The 12,685-nt window shown below is 47.9% G+C and overlaps 1 protein-coding gene across 7 annotated transcripts in view; it reads left to right on the top strand.

The window, feature by feature from the left end:
• MYLK (myosin light chain kinase) overlaps positions 1 to 12,685 on the top strand; it is a 287,445-nt gene that overhangs the window by 234,298 nt on the left and 40,462 nt on the right. For all 7 annotated transcript variants that reach the window (XM_025377289.1, XM_025377293.1, XM_025377292.1 and 4 more), the window contains 3 exons: positions 178 to 305; positions 2,276 to 2,429; positions 9,075 to 9,377. In XM_025377289.1, the coding sequence (XP_025233074.1) occupies positions 178 to 305; positions 2,276 to 2,429; positions 9,075 to 9,377 (585 nt within the window). The remainder of the gene's footprint in view (positions 1 to 177; positions 306 to 2,275; positions 2,430 to 9,074; positions 9,378 to 12,685) is intronic.

The following is a 12,685-nucleotide window of genomic DNA, read 5'->3' as shown; positions in this document are numbered from 1 at the left end:
CCTAGCAGGTCCATGAACTTGGATGTCCTGCAGCAGGATCACTGCCCCTCAGTCTTACCCTGAAGGTTCTGGAAGCCAAGAGAGAAGCCAACAGACCACTGTGGACAATGGCAACAAATGTGATCAGAATGCCTGAGACCCTTCCGCCTCACTTACTTTCTCCCTGTCCTCCCTCAGCAATGCCCCCTCAGATCATCCAGTTCCCTGAGGACCAGAAGGTACGCGCCGGAGAGTCAGTGGAGCTGTTTGGTAAAGTGACAGGCACCCAGCCCATCACCTGTACCTGGATGAAGTTCCGAAAGCAGGTCAGTGACGGGATGGGGTGGACATTGGGGGTGCTGGGAACAACCCGCACAGCCTTTGGACCGAAAGGGATGAGAAATGCCATGCTGGAAATGGCCTTACTCTTCATAGCTTTAGAAATAGGAGAGGCCGCTCCCCTACCATCGCTCACCTGCCAAACCTGAGTTCTTGCTAACCTTTGCTTCTGAATCTACCAATAATTCCTGCCTTTGTAGGCAATTTGTGTAATAGAGAAAAGTGTGAGGGGAAAAGTAGAAACCATCCATGGCCCTCATCTGATTTGATAGCGCAGTCTAGAATCCTATTCAGAGTCAGGAAAGTCGAGCCAGTGACCCAAGATGACCCTTAGACTCCATGAGCTTGTTGTGATTCTGTGTCAGCCCGCTGATTCCTGTCTGTCATAACTGCTTAAACTTGCCACATGCTGAAGGGATAAAAGCAAATGTGAGTATTTGGATAGAAGAATTGTATGATAAATGGAATCGTGTCTGACTGACCCGGAAATCTAGCTACAATTTATCATAACGGTTCCTATGGAAAAACGTTTGAATTTCCGGACAACCAGCTTTGAAAGGACTTGGGGAGCCCAGCAGCTCCACCAATCCTATGGTGGTAGTGCGTGTCTGTACGCATGATCAGCAGAGACCCTGGAATGGTGGGTTGGCACAGGAGCGGGAAGTTGTGAAGACTTATTCTGAGCCCTCTGTTGCTCTGTTTTAAAACCACTCAAATTCTCCTAGGCCCAGAGATGAACACTTAGTACTAACAGGGAGGAAAGTAAGGCTGGTCTCAAAAGATGGAAATAAGAAGCTCGCCTTTGCAGAGCATGAATCCCAGAGTATGTTTGCCCTGAGCGACATCTGGACTATTGTTGTCTGAAATAAGATGGAATCTCATCACTTTTCAGAGACGGTTAGCCAAGTCCCAGCTCTGTCCCTCAGAACTTTCTGCCATGAAGAAAGTATTATCTCTGTGCTATCCAATATGGCAGCCACCAGCCATATATATGTGGCTCTTGAGCACTTGAAATGTGGCCAGGGCAACTGAGGAACTGAATATTTAATTTTAATTAGTTAACAATTGTTATAGCAGCTTTGTTAAGATATAATTCATATACCATAAAATTCACCCTTTTAAAGTGTACAATTCAGTGGTTTTCAGTAGATTCACAAGGTCGTGCAAGCATCACCATTATCTAATTCTAGAATACTTTCATCATCCCAGTAAGAAACCCCAGACCCATTAGCAGACATTCCTCCCCTTTCCCCAGGCCCTGACAGCCACTAATCTACTCTCAGTATTTATGAATTTGCATACTCTGGACGTTTCATATCAATGGAATCATACAGTATGTCATCCTCTCATGTAGCTTTCTCTTTTTTTTTTTTTTTTTTACTTAACATACTCTTTTCAGGGCTCATTCATGTTGTAGCATGAATCAGTACTTCATTCCTTTCAATGAATTAATAATAAATATTCCATTGTCAGGACAGACCATATTTTATTTGTTCATTAGTTGATGGACATCTGGGTTGTTTCCACTTAACTAGTTAAAATTTAAATAGCCACATGTGACTAGTGGCTACAGCATTGGACAGCACAGAAGAGGTTAGAACCCGCTGGAGTGGACCTTGTGAATGACTGCTGAGATGAGTTCTCCTATCATCCCATTCCAGAGAGGTAGAGGGAGACCAGGATACTTCTGGGAGCAGTGAGTGCTCAGCTCGTTCATCCATCCTGCCCCTGCTCCGCACCCTCTTTGCCCACCACAGACCTGGCACCCTCAGGGAAGCTGGGCTCTGGATGCAGGAGAGAAGGGGCCTCAGGGGGAAGCGCAGAGTCCAGACTAGACCGAGCCCCCCACAGCTTGTCCAACTGCATCCTTCAGGAAGTAGGGAATGGGGAGGAGCCCCCTTCCTTTCCTAGCCCAAGGGCCCAAGGCTCGAGCACCTGCTCCATCCTCCACCCTTAGATCCAGGAGAGCGAGCACATGAAGGTGGAGAACAGCGAGAATGGCAGCAAGCTCACCATCCTGGCCGCGCGCCAGGAGCACTGCGGCTGCTACACACTGCTGGTGGAGAACAAGCTGGGCAGCAGGCAGGCCCAGGTCAACCTCACTGTCGTGGGTGAGTCTGGTGGCTGGGTGGCATGGAGCTTGGGGCAAGGGGAAGGCAGGGAGCCCCCAGGCAAGATACGTGGGCCTCAGGACTTCGTCACCCGTTCTCTCTCACCACTCCTGTGCCTGATTTATAAGGCACCACAGAAAGAAGATCATGGCAACCTACAGACTCCCTGCTAGAGCCTGCTGACCTCCAGGCTCAGCAGAGAGGCCAAGGCTAGGCAGAAATCCTTTTCCCTGTCTCTATTAACACCTCTCTGTGATAGCTGTTCCTGGAGTTCCCCGCCCTCAGACCTTGACATCTAGCTTCTTTGAGAAATGCGAGACATGAGGCATAAACTTGATCACCTTCTTGGCCCCCACACCACAGGTGTCTCTGTCCCCATCCTGACTCCACCCTCTAGGCTCTGGGGATGGCCCACCTTGGGCCCACCAAAGGCTGCTCCCTTCTCCTGTGCTCTGGACCCCAGGCCCTTGGGGACTCCACCATCCCTACTTCTCTCTTCAACCTCTTCCTCTTTCCTGGCTCCTCCCAGCAGCCCATAAGTGTCGCCATCTTAGCCAGATGCACAGGCATGAATATCTCCTGTAATGTTCTCTCTCACTCTCGCCACCCTACGTTCTCTCTCTGACAAGGGTGAGTCTCTACTGCATTTCTGCTTCTTCACCTCCTAGCACCCTCCAGCTTCCTGTGGTCTCACTCCCACACCCCATTAGTCTGCAGGGACTGTTCTGAGGTCACCATGACCCCCCAACCCTGACTCCACTCGCTTTTCCTTATCACCTCCTTCATCCCACAGTTGAGTGGGGTCTATCTCCAGACTGATTCTCAAGTTCACTTTTCCTCTCCTTCCTTACCACTGTCTTCGTACCCTGGTCAGCTCTGTCCTGGAGCATCAAGAGAGTTTTCTACCCAGTCTCCCACAGTTGTCATGTTCTGCTACAGTTGTTCCCCGTGTGGCAGGTGCTTGGGACGGCGGAATAATGAGCAGGCAGAGGAGCAGACAGATAGAGAGTAGACTTTATGCCTCATGCATTGTGGGCCTTCATATGTTGTGCGTGTGAAAGCCTTTGACCTGGTATTTATTGATATGTGCACGAGACCCGAGCGGGTTTTCCATTTGTCCTTGGCTTTCAACCTTACAGGGTATATTTGTGAAAATTAGAAAAAGGGGTCTTGCTGGGCAGAGTGAAAAGGGTACAACACCCCCAGCCTCACCCCAGAGCTCATGACCTGGCCTTGGGGAGGACAGGTTGGCCCAGATGCCCCCACTAGGTCCCTTTTATGCAGTGTGCAAAACTCTCAGCTGTGTGTGCTGATCCCAACCTTAACTTCCTGCAAACTAGCCTTTCCTGTGTGTTCCTGGTGCACACACACGTGGGCACACAGAACAAAAGGATCTGTTGGTAACGGGGCTTGTGTGGCTACGGTGGTTAGAAGTCTTCCCCTGGAATCTCTCTTATGGAGGTATCTAGACATGAAGTTAGAAGTTGGAGACATTGACTCTTAAGGTCTCTTGTAGCTCTGACATTCTATGATTTCCCAATTCTGTTCTCTGACATTCTGATTCCTCGACTCTGTTCTCTGACATTCTATGGTTCCTCACCTTTCTTCTCTGGTGGCCTGTGATTCCTTGGCTTTGTTCTCTGACATTCTGTGATTCCCTGACTTAGTTCTCAAGCAGTTTTTCCCCCCATCTTCATCTCGTACCCTCACCTTAGGACTAGGATGGACAGGGCTGATGTTTCCCAGCCTTACGCAGGAGAAACTGAGGACTAATCTGAACAAAGTAACATAGTGCATCAGGGGTTAAGTGGGAACTAGCTCTAAACTTTCAAACACTTGTCCTCCAGTGCCACTCATGGGAGTGTGAAGTAGGTACAGAATGTCCCAAAAGGTAAAGGAACACTCTGGCTATAAAATTCATCTTGAGAGGGACATGCAAGCCTTTTGGGGAACTGTCCGCATGCCATGGAGTTGTTGATGTCTGTACCTCCGTTTTTCTCATGCTGAGCCTTAGGAAGCCCTGCAGCACTTCCCTCCAGCCCCTAAGAAGTTGGGGAAGAAGAAGTCCTTGTCCAACCAGGTGAATAGGGAAGATATAAGGATAAAGGTCAAAGTAATACAGAGCTGGGAAGACAAATGAGGTGGCCAGTGAGCTGCGCCCATGCCAGCTACCAGAACAGACCACAGGTTCCACGCCCTGGCCCAACTCCCCAGACAGGAAGTACTGTGAAGCCCCCTGGAAGATTGTTCCTGGACACGGGGGACCCGAGAGAGGGAATTCACAGAGGACTGAGCTCCAGCATCCACTCCCCACCCTCGGTTGTCCATATTCCTCTTTACCTTCTCTCTTGCTCTGTTTCTCTCCCTGGCCTTGTTTCTTCACCCTGTGTTCTGTTTCAGCCATTTCTCAGTGTCTGTCATCCTGTCCCATGTCCCCTCTTTTCCCTTTGTCTTCCTTCCTCTGACCCCCGTTCTTTTGTTTCTTTCGGTTAGAAGTTTCAGATTGGAGAAGACTGGTGTACAAAGGGGTGAGGGCATGGGTTTTTCATCTCTAAAGGAGAATAACCCTTTTCTCACTCTGTCTCTTTTTGGTGACTCCAGGTGCTTATTTGAATAATTTCCTCCCAAGCAGTCAGGAACCTGTGGAGGCTTGGTGCTAGTGATCCAGTTTGCTGGTACATTTAGATCTGTTCTGAAGCACTGATTTGGCCCTATACTCCTGTCCTATCAGCAAGCATCAGTTCAGACTTTTCTTTGATGTTCTCTCTCATCTGCTCCTCCTTAAGCAACTTTGGGGTCAACTTCTTTGAACTACTTTTCTGTACTCAGCCGTCCCTCCCCCAGCCCCCACGATGCCCAGCTCCTGCGCGGTGCCACGCACTCCCCTCCTCCGATCACCACTGCACGGGCTGCAGTTCTGGCCTTTTATGGTTTAGTTTCTTATTCTCTGCGGCCAGTGCTGACAGGGCCATTGGCGTGGCTGTCCGCCAGCTGGCAGGAGCAGCATGTTAAGTGCCGTCCTGGGAGGGGAATGGAATGGAGGAGAACCGAGGCTTTCTGTCTGCCTCCCCCTCAAAGAGCTAAGAATAGAATTGCTCAATAAAATAGGACTCACATTGATGGACACAGCAAAGCCACATTCATTCAGAGCCCATGCACTTAGAATTAGTTCAAAGTAAACCTAGATGAAGCTCAGATTTACCTGTGCATCTCCAGGGGCATCTCTGTATTCTCTGATCAGGGTTTATTAAGCAGATGTAAAACGTACATGAGGTAAAACAGGAATCACTTGGCCTGCTCCAGACAGTCTTCATGCATTTACAGACCAGCTAAATAAGGCCAGTTTAATACAACTCCTCCTTGTTAGCAGCAAACTTCTCTTATTGTATATTCTTTAAAGGAACACTTTCTTTTCAGATCATCTCTGACTCCCATTTTTCAAACGATAAAAAAACTAGCCTTTCCCTCTGTTAGCTTAAATGAGTGATGTTTAGCTATTTCGGAGACTTATTATTGTTATATTTTAAAAGGCAGCCCAGGAATTTGCGATGCTCAGAGCCTCTTCCTGTGCATGCGCCCCTGGTCTTGGCCTGCAGGGAGTGAGGGAGGGGCAGTGAGCAGCACACCCAGATGGATTCCTTAAGGTCACTCACCCAGCACGAGAAAAGCAGGTCTCTTTTCACATCTTTAAAGGAGAAAAACAAAGTAGAGAGAACCCCAAATACCCAATAATCCCCAAATGCTGAGTTTGGAGCTTGCATGATTTCCCATCTTAATGCTCAGCTCAGGCTTAAGCGAGATGCCTTCTTGAGCTCATTCTGCCTGATAGCCTGGAAGGTCCTGAGCCCTGGAGTGAGGGTCCGGAGGCTTTTTGGAATCTCCTTTTGGCTCTGCCACTGACTACTGGGTTTTCTTGGTAAGAAAAATGCCTTAGCTGCTGAGGACCCATTTCTCAAGGGCTAGGATTATCCAGGTAGATGAACCTTGGGGGTCCTTCCAGCAGCTGCTGAAGTCCCAGGGAAGGGACATCCAGATGGGGCTAGGCACAGCCACTGGTCATCTTCAAATAAGCGAGTACCAAGAGACCTCGAGGGCAGTTACTCTAGTGGGAAGCTGTAGGACGGGATCCTCCGTTTTCCTGGGAATTAGAACATTTGCTGAGGAGAAAATCCTGGAGCTGGTGCCATTGGAGACTCTTGTCTTAGACTCAGCTGAGTTTCCTAGTCTGTTAATCAAGCCTCCAGGGAGCCCTGGGAGAATTCAGAGGAAATGTGGAGTCTCCCTCGCCCAGAGATGCCCAGGGTCTCCCTCCCAGTCTGAGTGTGTCGCTGTGGAGGACAGGCTCACAGGAGCACCCTGTTCTAAGGACATCTGTTCTTTTCTGAGGGTTTTCATCCCTCACTAGTTCAGCCACTGCATGGGGCTCATAGCTTAGAAAGAACAGAAAGCATTAAGTGCAGCCCACAGCCCTAAAGGCAGGTGGAGGGGTGGGAGGCCTCCAATCTCGTAGGACTTCTGACTTGGGTCTTTTTTGAACTCCTTAATTTGGTAGCAAATTTCTTAAAAGTGTTGGAGTTTCACTTGGAATTAAAGTCCCTCTACCCGAATTTTGCATCTTCTCTTGTGTGACAAGTCTTATATATCACATGTGTCATGTATAGGTTCTCATTTTCAGCCAAGAGACATCTGTTAACAGGGTAGGGTACAAATCTGTAACAGGGTAGGGTACTCTTCTGCAACACCCATTTCTCAGTTTTCTTTTCTTGACCAAAGCAAAAGGAAGATCAGTTGGCAGAGTGCATTCATTTATAAACCCACACGACTCCGGCCGTGGCCAATCACATGGTTTCCAAGCAGCCTTCTCTGGGAGGAGTAGTGGGTCTGTCTTCCATCCCTCTTTAGGCTTTTTTACTTCCTTAGCTGGGTCTTGAGAGGACTTGAACCACTTGTCTTTAAGAGAGTTTAGAGTAATAAACATCTTAGCCAAAACCAGAAATGTTTCAAAAAAGGCCAATATATCTCTCAGAACAAACAGTTTTTCTAAGAGAACATATTAAACAGCCAGCGAAAGTGGTTCCATCACAGGAGGCCTCTGGCATGACTGGCAGCACTGGGAAGTGGCTCTGTCACAATCCCAGAATCATTCCCAGGGCTTTGGTTACTGGGGATAGACAGTTTCTAGGCAGCACATTCTGAGCTGGAATGTGGATCAGCAGGGCTGGGAGAGGGGACAAGAATGAATATGAGTATGAGTATATATGTATATACATGTATACACATGCAGATTTTTCTTCTCCATATACACAGGGTCATTTGCAGAAATTGCCTTTGGCCTTCCTGCCTTGCTGGGGGTGGGAGAGTAGCGGTCCAGTACTTTATGTTTGCTGACTTGAGGCTTGCAAAAACCCTAAGAGGTAGGAACATATTGGCACCATTCTCTGAATGAGGAAGTCAGGCAAACAAACCAGTTTCAAATTTGCTGGGACTGACATAGCTTAAAAGCATGGTTTCAGTTGCTAGTTTGTGAGGCTTCATGAACTCAAAAAGCATTGGGGGAGATGAAGCGTTAATGAACAGAGATATCTGTAGCTAACCAACCATCTGCAAAAACTAAATCTGAAAAATAGGAGAGTTTTGCTCAGATAAGCAACTAATAAAATCAGCAAAACTCCAGAGCCTCATTAAAGTATTGGCTACCATGATTTGACTTGAAGTTGGCAGCACTGCTAGTTCTGAGGCCAGGTCATCTGAATGAGAAGGCAGCCAGCCAAAAGGGCCACTTCTTATTTGTATCCTCAGCTCATTTTCTGTCCATTAGTCAGGGATGGCTGTGATTTGCTATTGTGGTTTGCTTTTGAAATTATTTATATCTCAACAGCCCTCTGAGAATAAAAGAGGTAGGGTAGGAGTAATTTTTAAGTATATAAAGTTAGAAATAAACTCCTACAATAATCTTGACAGTAATGACTAGTCAAGCCAGCCACTCTTCTAAGAATTTCTCACAACCACCTGTGATGCAAGTGCTGTTATTCACATTTTACAGATGGGGAAACTGAGGCACAGGGCAATTAACAGCTACTGTGTGGGGACAGATCCGTGTTCAAACCTGAATCTGTCTGACTTCAGAACAGAAACATTGTGCTATACCTCCCCTTGTTGGGGCAGGCATTTCTCAAGACCCAGAGAAAGTGGAGGCAGACCCCTAGTTATGTCACAGGTCATTGGCCAAGGGCCTGAAGGACAGACACACACACTCAAGCTGAACTGTCTCTCTCTCAAAACATGTTTTCGATGGGAAATAGTCCACGCCTTCTTGGCAGTTTCCTAGATCTGTTTACTCTGACAAATATGTTTATGACTTGAGCAAAGTACAGGAAATCATGACTTGCATGTAGACTGAAAAACTAGCAATAAAAAGGAGGGGGCACCTTTTTTGGAGCAAATAGTTATACATGGGGCTTTCGGTACAGGTGGATTTGTATATAGCTCTAACTGTGATATGCGGATGAGGGAAAGAGACGCAGGACCAGGGACTTCAGAGTGAGTTCTCTAGGCTGCCTTTCCCCAGTGACACAGGTAATTAAAAAACTTCCTTTGCCTGCAGTTCTGGAAAGTGTGGGTGATGTTGTGCTTCTCTATCTCCAGATAAGCCAGACCCCCCAGCTGGCACACCTTGTGCCTCTGACATTCGGAGCTCCTCACTGACCCTGTCCTGGTACGGCTCCTCGTACGATGGGGGCAGTGCCGTACAGTCCTACAGCATCGAGATCTGGGACTCAGCCAACAAGACTTGGAAGGAACTAGCCACATGCCGCAGCACCTCTTTCAACGTTCAGGACCTGCTGCCTGACCATGAGTATAAGTTCCGTGTACGTGCAATCAACGTGTATGGAACCAGTGAGCCAAGCCAGGAGTCTGAACTCACAACGGTAGGAGAGAAACCTGAAGGTAGGCTGCCTTCACTTCATCAGTGGCTTGAAATAAATATGTATGACTGACCTTGTGTATGTAAAGACTGTACTGAAAGGGGTGAAGAGGAACTGAGGAAACATTAATGATGACTGGCAGGGTCTTTTGGGGTCTTGGTTTCCAAGACAGTGATGTTGAGCCATTCTTCAAAAGTATTAATACTTAGGACATTTCAAAAAACATTGAACCAGCAGTTGTGGCATGCTGCCACCAGCGGGCGATGGTGTGTAACTCAGCGGCACACCAGGAGTTCAAGTAGGCCTCACGTTCCTCTTCCACCTTCCACCCCTTCTCTCCTCCTCTTGTATCCATAGTTGAGTGTCTACTTGGTGTCGGATTCTTAGGACACAAAGATAAGACATGGAGCTTAAGATCCAGGGGAACAGAGGTGTGTATGGCTAACTGTAATGAGAAGGGATGCATGGTATTATAGCTGGGTAAACAAAGAGCCAAGGGGACATAGCAGAATGCATGGAGCATTTTTCCCTGGAGACCAAGGAAGGCTTTCTGGAGAAGGTAACACTTAATCTAAGTCTCGGAAAGTGGGATAGGATTCTAAAAGGCACGAAATATAAGGAAAGGCACTCTACAAGAGGAAACGGCATGAGCAAAGGTTACAAAGCAATGGCAGTGTGTGGCATTTTCAGATGCTCGTGTGTGGCCAAGGCATATGTTGTGTGAGATAGAACAGGAGGAAGTAAGGCTAAAAGGGCATTTTAGGTGAAGTTGTGAAGTTCATCAAAAATTCTCAGGCAGGGGATCAGGAAGATTAGATCTGGTTTTTGGAGAACTAGGGAAAGAGCAGGGCTTTGCTGTTCACAGTGCAGTTGTGGACCAGCAGTCTTGGCATCCTGGAAGCTTCTTAGCAAGCAGATCCCCCAGGCCCTTCTGGGCCTTGACTGAAAATGATCCACTCCTTAGGGGATTCAGAGGCACACGAACGTTTGAGAAGCACTAGAGTGGCGGGTGGGTCAGAGGAGATGAGACTGCAGTCAGCCATACCAGATGGGCCTCTGGGATGACAGTCCAGGAGAGGGATGAAAAGGGCATGAACTTCAAGCCTCGGGAGGTAGAATTGACCATACTTGAGGACTTTTTGCATAGAGAGTTGAGGAAGAGAACTGGAAGATTCTAAGATGACTTACAGTTCCTGGCTGGGGTAACTGAACACAAATTCAAGAGCCAGCTAGAGGTTTATTGTTATAATTCTAACATGTATTGAGCACTTACTCTAAGCTTACAATGTGTTAATCACTTTATATGCATCATTTCATCCAATCTCAATAGCCCAATGCAGCAGATACTGTTATTACCCTCATTTTACAGATAGGGGAAATGAGATTTAGAGGGGAGAAGCCACTTGCCCAAAGTCACAGAGCTTGTCATTGGCGAGCTGATGCTTGAACTCAGAGCTGTCTGTCCTGAAGCTTGTGTTCCTTTGGTTAGACTGAGGGAAGAGGTCAGGCTGCCTTCCAGGTTCCTGACTTGAGTGACTTGGAGGTTACATAACAGGGAGTCTGGGAGGAGAGGGGAGCTGTGGTTTCAGCCCTGCTGAGTTGAGGCATCTGAGGGATAGCCAAGGGAAGGTATCCTCAGACTGTTGGGTCTAGAGCCCAGGAGAAAGGTTGAAGCTAGTGCTGCAGGCTTGGAAGTCTTTACTATTTAATTAATAATTGAAACCATGGGCACTGATAAGGTTACAGAGAGTGTGGTAGAGAAAGTCAATACCAATACCATGAGGAAGGAGCTTGCAGTACCAGGAGAAAGGACTGAGAGGGGAGAGAACCAAGAGGAGGCTGGAGTCTCAAAGAAACAGGGGAGGGAGAAGTTGCAAAGAGGGCTTCATAAACTGCATCCAATGCTAAATAAAGATGAAGGAGATGAGGACTCAGAGGGTCTTCGGATCTAGTCCTTTGGTTGATAGTGATATTTGTGATCAGTCTGTAGAGTTTCCACTGAGTGAAAAGACGGTTGCCCTGGTTAAGGAATAAATGGAAGAAAGAGAGGCCAGAAGCATGGAATATTATTTCAAGAAGTTTTGTGTGAAGAACAGGAAAAGGACATTGTAAATTTAGGATAAGAGGCCGGGCGTGGTGGCTCACACCTGTAATCATATTGAAAAGGCAGTGCTGATTAACCCACACTCCACGAAGCCCAGCTAATGTTGGCTGTGACCTTCACCACTACCACCACAGCCACCGCCCCTCCTGCCTCTCGCTCTTCTACTTCGTCCTCTTGCCTCATTTGCATCCCTGTTTGTACCCTAGCCCTCACCTCACATTCATTCACCATGTGTTCTGTGCCCCTCCTGTGTTCTAGGCACTGCCATAGGCACTGGGGATACAGTGGGGGACAAAGCGTGGGTTCCCCATGGAGCTCCAGTGGCTTCTCTGTGCTGGAGCCACTCCTAAGACTAGGGTCCCTGAATTGACACTGCACTCCCAAACCCAAGTGCACAGAGCCAGCACCTTACCACGGCCCCGCCCCCTCCCAGCCCAGCCAGGTCTTCAACTGTACTCCCCCTCGAATCCTGCTGTCACTCAAATCCACTCCATCCCTGCTCCTAACCCCAATTTGTTCTAGTCTGTATAATTGTTAGCAAAACAACTACTGTGACTGATGCTTCTTGCAGAACTGGGGCCTCCTTGCAACCCCCAGGACAGTTCAATATATAAAGTCTGTACTGCTCCTATCCCAAGCTGCAGCTACGCCCTGGCCTCAGAGGCCGTCTCCGGGGCTTGGGTGCCCTCTAGTGTTCTCTGGGTGTGCAACAGTCCTTGGCTGCGGGAAGGGACAATTCTCTGTCCGGGGGACTGACTGGACTTGTGCCGTGTGAGGGTCCTGAGCACTCAGCTGACCCTCTCCCAAACACTCCAGGGTAACGAGACTCTCATCTGTTTGCAGAAATATCTCAGAACTATCCTCTAAATAGCCTTCCACTTAGCTCATGGATCTCATAGCTCATTCTGAACAGATTTTTTTCTTTTTTAAGTTCAGTGGAAGACCCTTCTGCTACAATTTTAGCCCCTTCCCTCGTGGAAAGACGGAAACGAGTTCACCTTTCTCAACAACGCTTTATGCACCAAGAGCTCCACTAGTTGAACTGTGGTCTTTCCTCTACTTCTCTCTCATCCTCCCCTTGTGGTCATTTTGCCCCTCAAATAGAAGAGAGACAGGACAAGAAGTGAAAAGCAGAAGGGGACGTAGCAGCCTGGAATCTTTATCTTTTTTTAAGAGATCAGGTCTCACGCTATTGCACAGGCTGGACTTGAACTCCTAGGCTCAAG

The sequence above is a fragment of the Theropithecus gelada genome, chromosome 2, assembly GCF_003255815.1.
Source record: "Theropithecus gelada isolate Dixy chromosome 2, Tgel_1.0, whole genome shotgun sequence".
Classification (NCBI taxonomy): Eukaryota; Metazoa; Chordata; class Mammalia; order Primates; family Cercopithecidae; genus Theropithecus; species Theropithecus gelada.
Note: the sequence above shows the minus strand (reverse complement) of the source record. Positions and strands in the feature narration are given on the sequence as shown.